The sequence below is a fragment of the Anolis carolinensis genome, chromosome 4 (assembly GCF_035594765.1).
Source record: "Anolis carolinensis isolate JA03-04 chromosome 4, rAnoCar3.1.pri, whole genome shotgun sequence".
Lineage (NCBI taxonomy): Eukaryota > Metazoa > Chordata > Lepidosauria > Squamata > Dactyloidae > Anolis > Anolis carolinensis.
Window position 1 is genome coordinate 62,415,025 of NC_085844.1, and position 12,591 is coordinate 62,427,615.

The window sequence follows — 12,591 nt, forward strand, 5'->3', positions numbered from 1 at the left end:
AGCATAAAATAATATATTTTCAGTTATATAATTTCAATTAATGGCAGAATAATTTCTGCATAAAAGGATCATGAAGTACATGAGAGAGAGAGAGAAAACCAAGGTACTCTCAGCAATACACCTTGAACTATTAGCTGCCTACCAACAAATGTTCCAGTATTAGCAAGCTGAAGAAGAGGAGGCTACAGGAAATAAAACTGAATTCTTTGGCACTATAGTCACCAGAGTAAATATAGTATTACTGTTTGATGGTAGCAGAATTGGAGAAAATTGAGTGGGTCATACCAGTTATTCTGAAAAGTTAATGCCTAGAGCAGTGGTTCCCAATCTGTGGGTCTTCAGGTGTTTTGGCCTACAACTCTCAGAAATCCCAGCCAGTTTACCAGAGGCGTTCTCTATGATTAAAAGATGTCCAGGTTTCCCTTTCCTTCTGGTGATGAATCTGAATCCTAGATTCACTACTGGTATCACCTGCAACTTTTCCTTCACGGGCACTTTCTCTGCAGAAAATGTCACTTACAAATGCTTCATCCATGTTTGTTCCTAGTCTATCCACTGGACAAGGAAATGTAGGTCCAAAATACAATATAACCCAAGCACTTATGAGTTTGGTATCCAAAGTTTCACCTACTTCAGAATTTTGTAGATTCTCCAGGCATGTCTACATTATGCTTCCACCAGAAGTTACCACAGAATCATCCTGGATACCTTTCTAGAAATTGTGTAGGTTCTCCAGGGTGACTCTAATGCAAGTTGATATTCTGATAGAGTTCATGCTTTATATTATGCATGATTTTCTATATAAGTTCAGAAATGTATTCCCTATATATATGGTGGGAGGGTCTACTGCAACTATAACACTAAATATGTCATTAAAAAACTTGTTGGGAGTTTTTGTTCTTTCTTTTAAAAACCCAGCCATTTCCCATTACCTTTATTGGTACTGTAGTGAATGGGGAACTTCAATACTTTCCTCTGGAGCAATGGTTCTCAACCTGTGGGTGCCCAGATGTTTTGGTCTTCAACTCTCAGAAATCCTCACAGCTGGTAAACTGGCTGGGATCCCTGGGAGATGTAGGCCAAAATACCTGGGGACCCAAAGATTGTGAACCACTGTTCCAAAGCATTGATTTCAATTAAAGTCCTATCTTTGCCCTGTATTATTAGCGTTTTCGCCCTCCCTCCATACACACACACACAGACAAATATATATTTAAATGAACTCTGTTGATTTACTGGTACATTTTAAAATAATGTTTATATAATTATTTTCTTATAGTAAAAACACATTATATTATACAAGGAAACATTAGGATCTAGAAGAAAAATATTTTAATAGTAGCAGTAAGAATGTTTTAAACAATGTAAGATTTCTAAGTGAGCTCTCATGCAATCCTATGGGGGGTCATCCTAGATTTAAAAATTCTTTTTCTTCGGAATCCAGTGAAGCATGATAATAAAAGATGATGGGGAGAAGTGGAAATTGCAAGTTTCTTAAGCCAAGAGAGCCACAATAATAATAAGGATTTTTCCCCTGCTGTCTTTACCTGTAAATGGCACTGTCCTGTTTACTGATAATGGCTTTTAAATCGGTGAGCTGGAGAAAACGATCATGGAAATAATGGAGGTGCAATATGCACACGAGTAAGAAGGAGGTTGGGATAAAGATGCGGGTAAACAATTCTCCTACAGAAAACTGTTCTAAGCCAAGATCCTTTAGCCTGAAAGAGAAAACAATTGAGAAACAGCTAATTAAACTTCTCAAAATGCATTTGACAGTGATTCACTCTTAATATTATTGCATACTCTTAATAGTATGCAATGATCCACTCATTGTGAAATGAATAGGTTAACTTTATGATAAGCCCTTTCCCTTAATAACTTTAATAATAACTTTATTCTTATATCCTGCCTCATTTGCCCATGGGGACTCGGGGCGGCTTACATGGGGACCAAGCCCAGTAATACACAATAAAATACAACAACATAAAATACATTTAAATTGCAATAAAATTAATGCATTAAAATATATACAATCATGATATAACTTGACAACAACCTAACCAGTAGCCAATGGCCTTGTAAGGGGGAAGCAAGTAATCATATAGAGCAATCACAAAATTGTAGATGTGGAAGGTACATCAAGAAGCAGTTCCCTCTATGAGGAGGATAACTTCCAGCCATGGCGTGGAATATTGGAGAATGGGTATTGTTGGATCTAGTGATACGGATACCTTTCATGAGCACAAAAAATCGCACCCTATAATTTCAACCAGAAATGCTGTTCACAAGTTGGTATTTATAGCAGATTAGAAATCTGACGTTGCTTTGAATAAGAATCAAGAAACAAATGGATAATTCATACTTTTAAGACTTTTCCAGTACTCATTAGAAATGTTTAATTCTACACAATATTGCTCCAAGGAAGACTCTACCGAATATATTGAAGAATTGATATCTGTGTCGAAGACTAGTCTTCAAACTGGATTCAAATGTGTAAGACTGAGATGGTCATATTGGCTTTCAAATCTGCACCTAAGGAAACACAAACTGGTATCTGCATCGACTTAGACAGGAGTTGTACTGCCTTTGACATGTTGTTGAACTGCAATTACTATCCAGCATACTGAGATAGGTGGAAACGTGTCAAACAAAATCTTAAAGGCTGCATCAATCTGTGACTTCAACAGTAAGTATCATATATCCTCTGTGATATAATTTTAGCTTTTTAAAAAGTCCATTACCTCTATGCTTGCCAGAAGTAATGAAAAACACAGTCACACTTGAGAACCACATTTTCAAAAATGTTGTCTGCACAGGCTACATTTCAGATTTGTAGGTACATATATGCAGATGATACCACTCTTATGGCTGAAAGTGAGGAGGAGCTGAGGAGCCTTATCACCAAGGTGAAAGAAGAAAATGCAAAAGCCGGGCTGCAGTTAAACATCAAGAAAACCAAGATTATGGCAACCAGACTGATTGATAACTGGCAAATAAGAGGGAGAAAACATGGAGGCAGTGACAGACTTTATATTTCTAGGCATGAAGATCACTGCAGGTGCAGACTGCAGCCAGGAAATCAGAAGATGTATACTTCTTGGGAGGAGAGCAATGGCCAACCTCGATAAAATAGTGAAAAGCAGAGACATCACAAAGGTCCGCATAGTGAAAGCAATGGTATTCCCCATAGTAACCTATGGATGCGAGAGCTGGACCATAAGGAAGGCTGAGCGAAGGAAGATAGATGCTTTTGAAATTTGGTGCTAGAGGAAAATCCTGAGAGTGCCGTGGACCGCAAGAAGACCCAACCAGTCCATCCTCCAGGAAATAATGCCCGGCTGCTCACTGGAGGGAAGGATAGAAGCAAAGATGAGTATTTTGGCTACATCATGAGAAGACAGGAAAGCTTGGAAAAGATCATGATGCTGGGGAAAATGGAAGAAAAAAGGAAGAGAGGCCGACCAAGGGCAAAATGGATGGATGGTATCCTTGAAGTGACTGGTTTAAACTTGAAGGAGCTGGGGGCGGCGACGGCCGACAGGGAGCTCTGGCGTGGACTGGTCCATGAGGTCACGAAGAGTCATAAACGACTGTGTGAATGAAGAAGAAAAAGAGGTATATAGAGGCTTGATGCATAGAAGAAAGAAGAGGATAACTACTGGCAACCACCCACCACTCATTTTTGTTGAAGACCAGTAGCATCCATAGATTCCTGAAAAATTAGTCTGAGTAGCAGACAATACTCACTGTTCATCATTCATTCCTGTAGCGTTTTTCCACAGTGTTGGGAATGAGTCAAACTGATACGTGTATATGAGAACAAGCACCAGCATAGTGTAGACTACCACTGACATCCAAAAATATTTCAGAATTTGACGCCACCATTCATAGTGCACCTGACAACCAAACAATATATTTTTAACCATTTGGTTTTATGTAGATATAGTTTTATTCAGTTCAGTGTACACATTATTTCAGCAGTGTCTTCACAATAGGTTTGATACATATATTTGTCAAATTGCCCTAAGTGTTTTAAATTATTGCTTTCCAAGCAGTACATAAAATTCTTAAATACAAAGCTGAGGGCAAAATGAGGGCACCCTTCCCCATTATTTTCTGGAACTGGGACAAAGGCAGATCCCATATCAGGAGTAATGAGGAAATTAAATAAAATAAAATATTGAACAATATTTAAAAAAAAAATTGGCACCACAGATGGTCTCAATCAACAAAGTTAAAGACTTATTAAGGGCAAACAATACTGAAGCTGAATCTATATGAGTTACTAGAAATACGAGGCTGCGTGATATGGGAACAATATGGCCCCATCTGCACTAACAATGTAATACAATTTCAAACTAGTACTGAAGAAAGTTTCGCTGTACAGATTATAGGAAACCTTGGAACCAGTTTGAGGCTGAGATCATCATTACACAAAACAATGATGCACATTCTCCCTGGGGGAGAAGAGTGGTACATAAATTCAATAAATAAATAAACAAACAAACAAATAAATAATAAAGGGATCCCACTGTTTTGTGGGAGTTTGTTGTCTGGCTGTAACAGTTTAAAGCTTGCTCCAAACTGCACTACATGGTCAGTGTATATCTCACCTATGATTATTACCCTATATCACCATGTCACTTAACAAGGAATTCTACTGCTCTTGGTGAACTGATGGCAATAACCAAAAAGAAGCCACCCATCAATAATACATCATGTTCCTGTGGTGCTTCTTTTCTAACAAGAACATTTCACTGTCATCCATGCTTTGGATTCTTTGTAGGTGAATTACTACAGTGCAAAATTTGTGAAGCTGCCTGAAAAGAGTGTTAGAAACCTCTCTCAGATATAAGATACTTAAAAAAAAGATCCTCAAACTGACAAATCTAAGGTGCACCCTGCTTTTGAAGCCTCTTAAATGGAAGAAGTATACTTCATTCAATTAAATATGGTATCCCCCCCCCACAGTTATGGGGTGATATGAAGACTGATGTTTTGCTTAGAATTGCCTCTTTTCTGGAGAAGGAACTAGTTGGAATCAGAGCATTTCATCTGTAAATGTACAGTAACAATGAACATCTTGGTAGATTGTGCAACACAAGATGTTAAGGTACACATATTCTTTGAAATTACCTTCCTATGATTTGAAATTTTTCTGAGGGTTACTCTGTATGTTTTTATTACTGCAAAAAGACTTGTACCAAGGTTACAAAGATAAAAGTCCACTGTTTATTGTACAACAGTTAGAAGATCTTAGTGCTGTAGATATGCATGAATATTAATTTTAGTCATCAATTTCAAGAAAAAAGAATTTTAGAAAGATTATCTGCATGTATTAATTTATATAATACCTTACTTTTAAAATCCTATTTTAAATTTGTTTTTCTGGGGTTCCTTATACCCAACTACACTTTATCCTGCAAAACCTGGGGAACTGCCTCTTCAAAAAAATCTATTTATTTCTAAATAAGTCGCAGCCTGTCTCCCCTCCACCCCTCCTAGTTGAACATTCTTTTAAAGTCCAATCTTTCAAATCATAACTCATCTTCAAAGTACTTATGATCCCCATCACCCCCCACATTTTGCTGGTCTGTGCAGAACTTGGAAGATTCCCTCTGGAAGAAAATTGGCTTTGGAATCTACTCAATTTCTTCATTCCCAAAGTACACTGACAAAATGCACTAGTAGCCTAAACTATGCTTCCTGTAAGACACAACCATGCATATATCTTAGTTAGTTGGATATTAACAATGTTTTGAGCATCAAATTTTTTATTACTTACCTGATATAGGACTACACAGAACAAGAAGAGCATCATATAGATGATTTTATACATGACAATTTTCCCTTCAAAGCTGACAAAGAAGAACATTCCTCCACAGACATATATCCAGTACTTAACGAACATAGCCATCACTAGATTTCCCAAGACTTTCATTACATCTTCCTCTTCCTCTTCAGATTCCTCTTCCTCCTCCGCTACCGCTTCCTCCGCCTCCTCTTCCTCCTCCTCTTTTGGAGATTCCTCTTCCTCTTTTTGAGACCCTTCTGTAAATTAAAAAAAAGCTCTCTCTATCATAGTTTAGAGATCTTATACCAATGGTAAGAAGACAAGAAGTACTGTATATACTCGAGTATAAGCCGACCTGGATATAAGCCGAGGCACCTAATTTTACCCCAAAAAACTGGGATAACTTACTGACTCGGGTATAAGCCGAGGGTGGGAAATGCAGCAGCTATGGGTAAATTTCAAAATAAAAATAGATACCAATAAAATTTCATTAATCGAGGCATCAGTAGGTTAAATGTTTTTTAAATATTTGCTGTATTTCAAAGAAAAACAATAAACTAGCTCTATAAGTGGAAAAGTAGGGGCAACAAAAACAATATGGTATCAACAATAATTGTCTTCTGTTCATATTGCTTAAGTCCTTTACATCTGTGATTTCATCCATGATTTAATTCATTGACTTTGGGAGTGTTTTTAGCCTGTCAAGCAACACAAATTGTGAAAGTGTTGTGTGTATTCTAGGGAACATACATATACTTGGTGTCTGTAATTTGGATTACTTTTTATTGATTTAGGCTGCTTTTACATTTCTAACTATTAGGCTGCGGGTAAGAGCTGCAACTCAACAGCTTATATTGTTTACACATATAATTTGGAGTGCAATGCAGATGTCTGATTAATGGTATTAGGATATCAATTAACACATAAAATAGCTATATATTTCAGATGTACAGTTTCTATAGCCTGTGCACAATCCCCAGAAGGTCCTCACCCAGGTCCCAGAATCCACATTTCAAAATTCTTGAATCTCTAATTCTTCTTCCCTAAATGGAGCATTTTATAATGATCTCTACTGAAAATAGTTTTGTTAGTATGGATCAAATTCTCCATCTGTGGAGATTATCTTAAACCCTATTCCTGTCTCCTAATCGGCTAATTTTTCCACTTTTAGGAGATACTTTATCTGTTTGTGTAAGTTTTTCACAAGATGTTAACCATACAGCACTCTATGGGTCCTATGCTGGACAAAAGGCAGCACATAAATTAAACAAAACAAAGCAAACAAATACAACTTCTCTCTTTAGGCTAAGAAGGAGTTATTTATGAGCACTCTTTAGCTACCAGCCTATCAATCATTCATTTGTACATTTATCCAATGACAGTTCTGTCCAACATATATTTTGCAAACTTGCCAACAAGAAAATTGCGGAGGGCACTGAATTGAATTAAACTGAATTGTTTATTTACCCTTTTCTTCACTGCCTTCCTCTTCAACTTTGACTTCAGATAAGACAGCTTCCTTTAATCGCAAAGCTTTCTGCTCTGTAAGATGTTGTCGAAGCAGTAGCCAGAAAGTAATTGCAAACAGGATCTATGAAAAGAATTGAAAAAAGACAGAAAAAGTTAAAGTAATAAATATACTATTTGATTTTATCATCCAAGCTACAAGGGTATAAATATGGTGTAGAAAGAACTCAGGGTCATCCAATGAAGTCAAATAATGATACTTAGAGATAGTAGATTCACAACAGGCTAAAATGACATTGACATGCTACAAGTGATAGCAATGATTGAATTCACTTTCACAAGTGCTGGTGATTTCAGATGGCTTAGATAATAGATAATAATACAATCAATAACAACTAGTTGTGATGGCTAAACAGAACCTTCAGTTTCAGAAGGAGTGTGCAAATGAATTCTGTTTGTAATGAAATCATAGAACGTGGCTGTTGCTGTCCAGCCCTGTTTGTAGGCTTTTAGTGAATCCATTTCTCCTTGCTGTCTACAATGCATACTATTGTCAATGGGTCATTCTTCTTTTAGCAACTCTTAGTTCCTACTTTTATAACAGAAAATGAAAAAGTTTAGATGACAACTGGAGAGGCAAGCATCTAAGACAGTGGTTCTCAACCTGGGGTCCCCAGTTGTTTTGACCTTCAAATCCCAGAAATCCTAACAGCTGGTAAATTGGCTGGGATTTATGAAATTTGTAGATAAAAAAAATCTGGGGACCCCAGGCTGAGAACCACTGATCTAAGATACTAAATGACTGTATATCACTCTTCCTCTGAGTACAGCCAGGATACTATTGTGGATCCTCAGAAAGTAGATATGATGGGCAATCAAAGAGTCGCCTTTTCAAAAGGAAGATTTGTCATTGATATTGTTATTTGCCATCAAATAGGCCAGGTCATCCACTCCTTTGCTCAGATCTTGCAAACTCAGTGCAGCTGTGGCTTTCTTGACTACAGATATCAATCTACTTGTAGTACAGTCTCTTACAACTTTTCATTTTTGCAAGTATTATGGTAATTTTCAATGGGTCATGTCATCTCAAAATATGTCTAACGTACAACAGCCTCAGTTTAGCCATATTCGCTTCTACTGAAAGTTCAGGCTTGATTTGCCCTAGAACCAATTAATTTTCCTTTTTAGCAATCTGCAGTATCTCCAACACCTCAAACGAGTTGATTTTTCTTCTTGTCATCTTTCTTCACTGTCCAGCTTTCACAAACATATAGAAATAACAACATTTCTTTATACGTGAAGGTCTTATTTTTACTTCATGACTGCTTTTCAAAATCTTAGACTTCTGACTTTTAAACTACAGTTCCCATTTTGGTTCATGACTGAACCAATGCATAAGAAATCTTTAACTTCAACAGCTTTGTTATCCACTATAAAGTTATGTAAATCACCTGTGATTATTTTTTTCTTCTTTATTCAGCTGTTCCCCTGTATTTGCACTTTCTTCCTTAACTTTCATTAGTAGTTGTTCCAAGCTTTTCTTATTTTCTGCAAGTGATATGCATATCTTAAATTGTCGAGGTTCCTTCCATACTTTTCCTATCCACTTTCCCTGAGTCTAAGCCTGCTTTCTGTATATGTTAAAAATTAAATTAAAGAGCTGAATTATAATAAAGGTGGCAAAAGGCAGGCTTGCCAATCTGTGTTTCTCCCAATTCATTTCCTATTTTGAGTCTTTTTCTTTTACCTATACAGATTCGTATAAAGTGTGCTTTTAATTTCAATATATTTCCAGAAGGCACTGCTTTCAACAAAGCAACTAATTTTTATTGTCGACATACAATTTCAAAAACACAATAGATATAATTATAGTTATTTTATCTCTTTGCCTCTGCTAAAGGTAAAATTAAAACTATGTTTAAGCCCATAAGAGTTTCTACTATCAGGTCTAATATATCCATGAGACGTTCTTTTATTATGGTGTGTACATTTATCTCCTTTGTCCATACTTTAATTTAATATTTCTGATAGCCCCTAGTCTTAGATAAGACATTTTACAAAGCACCTAATCAAAGTTTATGGCAAAGTTGCTGGCAATATACTAAAGTAGTTAAATCCTTGGGGAGACATTTATAACATCAATGAGAGAAAGCATGCAGCATATACAAAAGAACCTCTGGACCATTTAATCTGTTTCAATAGCACTAATGCTACCTTTGAGATGAGATAATATAGTCTTTGCTCATTTTCACATTCATTATAAATTAAGGAGTAGCCAGCAGGGAGTAAGAAACACAGAATTCACTTTGAGAGAGAATTTAACACATTTAATGAAGGTGCTCAGTGAAAGAAAAACACATCTACATTTTCTTGATGGGATCCATGAAACAAGTTCTGTTATTTTCGTGCCTACAACCCTTCAAGAATTCCTCTAAACCCCTTCAAAGCATATGACCTACTGGAACTGGGAGTGGAAAGTAGAATTAGGGCACGGAGTGAAAGGCCAAAAGAGGACAGAATGAGTGGAGGAAATTGTAATTATTCAAATCTTCAGCACTTTGTGAGCAATAAACGTAATATAGAGATCTGAATCTTAGTCTCCATTCAGTCCAATGCTCAAACTAATAAACCTGCCGGATTTGTATAATAACATACATACATACATACATACATACATACATACACACACACACACACACACACACACACACACACATATATATATAAACAGAGAATTGAAATGACCAACAGATTCCTCCTGCACTAATAGGATCACCAGGTTTTTTTATTTACAAAAGCAAGATAGAAACATATGGAACAGCAGAAAGACCACCTGCAAAATTTGTTAGGTAGTTTGCTACACATTAAACACTAAAGTTTGCTATACACTACACACTAAAGGCCTGCTGTTGTGAATATGACTGTAACTAACTCCTACCAACTAAACTAGATAGAAAAACATAGGATATGGAACTGCTCTGAGTCCAACTGGAGAAGAGAATCCAACAACATCCCTAGGGGTCAGCAGGTATTGTATGTGTGTTGTGTTGGGCTTGACACTTTAAGTCAACCTTTTGCTGAGCAAACAGTCGCTCTCTATTCTTCCATTGCTTATTTGCCCCTCTCACAACTACAGTAGAGTCTCACTTATCCAAGCTTCACTTATTCAATGTTCTGTATTATCCAATGCAGTCTGCCTTTTAGTAGTCAATGTTTTTTTTAGTAAATGTTGCAATGTTTTGGTGCTAAATTCGTAAATATATTAATCACTACATAACATTACTGTGTATTGAACTGCTTTTTCTGTCAATTTATTGTAAAACATGATGTTTTGGTGCTTAATTTGTAAAATCATAATGTAATTTTATGTTTAATAGGCTTTTTTCTTAATCCGTCCTTATTATACAATATTTTCGCTTATCCAATGTTCTGCCGGCCCGTTTATGTTGGATAAGTGAGACTCTACTGTATTCCATTCTATTGTATGATTCCATTGGGGGCTAGGTTTCACTGTTGTCTTACTTTGAGACTACACAGACATAAACCATCTACTAAGAGCCATTTGATGCATTTCTTCCAATCATAATACTTCTTCTCCTTGAGTATTTCTGACTTACCTAATCTATTACAAAAATCACTTCATCCCATAACATGTTCTAATGACTTCAATAATGTGTTAAAAGTGTATAATTAAGTCATGCGCTAATCTTTAAAATTTATCCTAGTACTGGAAAAAAATCTCACAAATTAATATCAATTAATATCTTCTAGATTCCAACAAGCTCTGCTTTAAAATCCCTCCTCTTCTGAGACTTCTTGCAATGTTAATATACGATTGCATGAGCCCCAACGAACTGAACCAATTCATTGACAAAATTGAGCTTATTTTTTAAACACCGCTACTTACCTTTGAGGCTAATTCTGTAGGACGTTTTCGTTCTAGAAAATCTGAAACTTCTGGAAGTTCATGATCATCCAGTTCAATGCTCCATATATATTGTAATGTTAGTAACAGATTTCCATATACCACCATAAAAGGCGAACTGATCATAGCGTATTTCCTTCGATCACGGAGCATCCAAAGGACACAGGACCATATCAGCAACACAAATGTTAACCAACTGTGGTAAGTAATACTCCAAGCCTTAAAAGAAAAGGAAAAAATGAGTTACATTCACTACCACAAAATGTGAAAACATTTGGTTTCATCCTCTCATAAATGTTTCAGGATATATGTTGGAATTGTGTATGGACTTGCAGCCATTCAACTTGTTACATTTTTTTAAATGTAGGAAGGTCCCATTTATAATAGTGATATCACAAAGGTTGTTGAAACATTTTTTCTCCTTCAAAGAACAGATCAAAACTATAACAAGTACTAAACATATTTGATTTAATTTAAATGTTTACTTGGATTCATAGAACAATAATATTTTAGCCTTTTCACAGCAAATTTAAACAATTGTTCTAGTAACCTAGTACAGAACAAACACTGACTAAAATAAACTTTCTACACTATATATACATGTATATGTGTGTGTGGATATACACAAACACACACTATTTATATTGCTAAAGCTCAAATTCTCCCAAGATTCTAAGGAGCACTACACACACATATTTGAAAATATTTTATACCACCTTTCAGTGACTGAGTAAAAAGAGCATAACATGAAGAAAATATTTGCAAGCATGTATGTTTATGCTATCAAGTGAGAAATTATACATTTAAATAACACTGATAATTAATTACCTTGATTACAAAACTGTCCCAGTTGTGAGATCAACCATTAATTAACAGACTATTCAACCTACCATCATAGCAATCAAAGCACACACATAGCTCTGCTTCATGATAAAATGGAAAACTGTGACCATAGCATGAACTTTGGAATTTTTCTCTTCTTCAGCATCTTCTTCTTCCTCAGCCTCTTCCTGTTCCTCTTCTTCCTCTTTTGTTTCTAAAAGAATAAAACAAATGATATCGAAGGGCAAAATCCCATAAATATTGGCTGGATGCAAAGATTCACTGTTCAAAGCACCCTTGGAACTAATTCAGACTCAAAACTGGAAATGCATAGATAAACCTACTTTTGGAGTGTACATATTCATTCATAATTCCATATTCTAATATAGGGTGGACAAGTGGGATTCTTGAAACAGTACTCTGCAGGTAGAATGGTTTAAGAAAGGTACTTTGGGACACTTTACTAGTGTAAAAATAATTGTACAAGCAGTTGTGTTTTCTCAAGGATTGTATAAGCATGTTCCTTAGCACAGTTAATTCTTTTGCAAGCACAATATTACCATATTAACAGTGAAAGATC

At 35.9% G+C, this 12,591-nt stretch overlaps 1 protein-coding gene across 7 annotated transcripts in view; it reads right to left on the bottom strand.

Moving 5' to 3' along the window:
* The window catches only part of piezo2 (piezo type mechanosensitive ion channel component 2), a 310,405-nt gene that overhangs the window by 86,336 nt on the left and 211,478 nt on the right, over nucleotides 1-12,591 (bottom strand). For all 7 annotated transcript variants that reach the window (XM_062980525.1, XM_062980529.1, XM_062980526.1 and 4 more), the window contains 6 exons: nucleotides 12,080-12,225; nucleotides 11,172-11,408; nucleotides 7,265-7,388; nucleotides 5,789-6,054; nucleotides 3,751-3,899; nucleotides 1,548-1,721 (listed from right to left, as the gene is read on the bottom strand). In XM_062980525.1, the coding sequence (XP_062836595.1) occupies nucleotides 1,548-1,721; nucleotides 3,751-3,899; nucleotides 5,789-6,054; nucleotides 7,265-7,388; nucleotides 11,172-11,408; nucleotides 12,080-12,225 (1,096 nt within the window). The remainder of the gene's footprint in view (nucleotides 1-1,547; nucleotides 1,722-3,750; nucleotides 3,900-5,788; nucleotides 6,055-7,264; nucleotides 7,389-11,171; nucleotides 11,409-12,079; nucleotides 12,226-12,591) is intronic.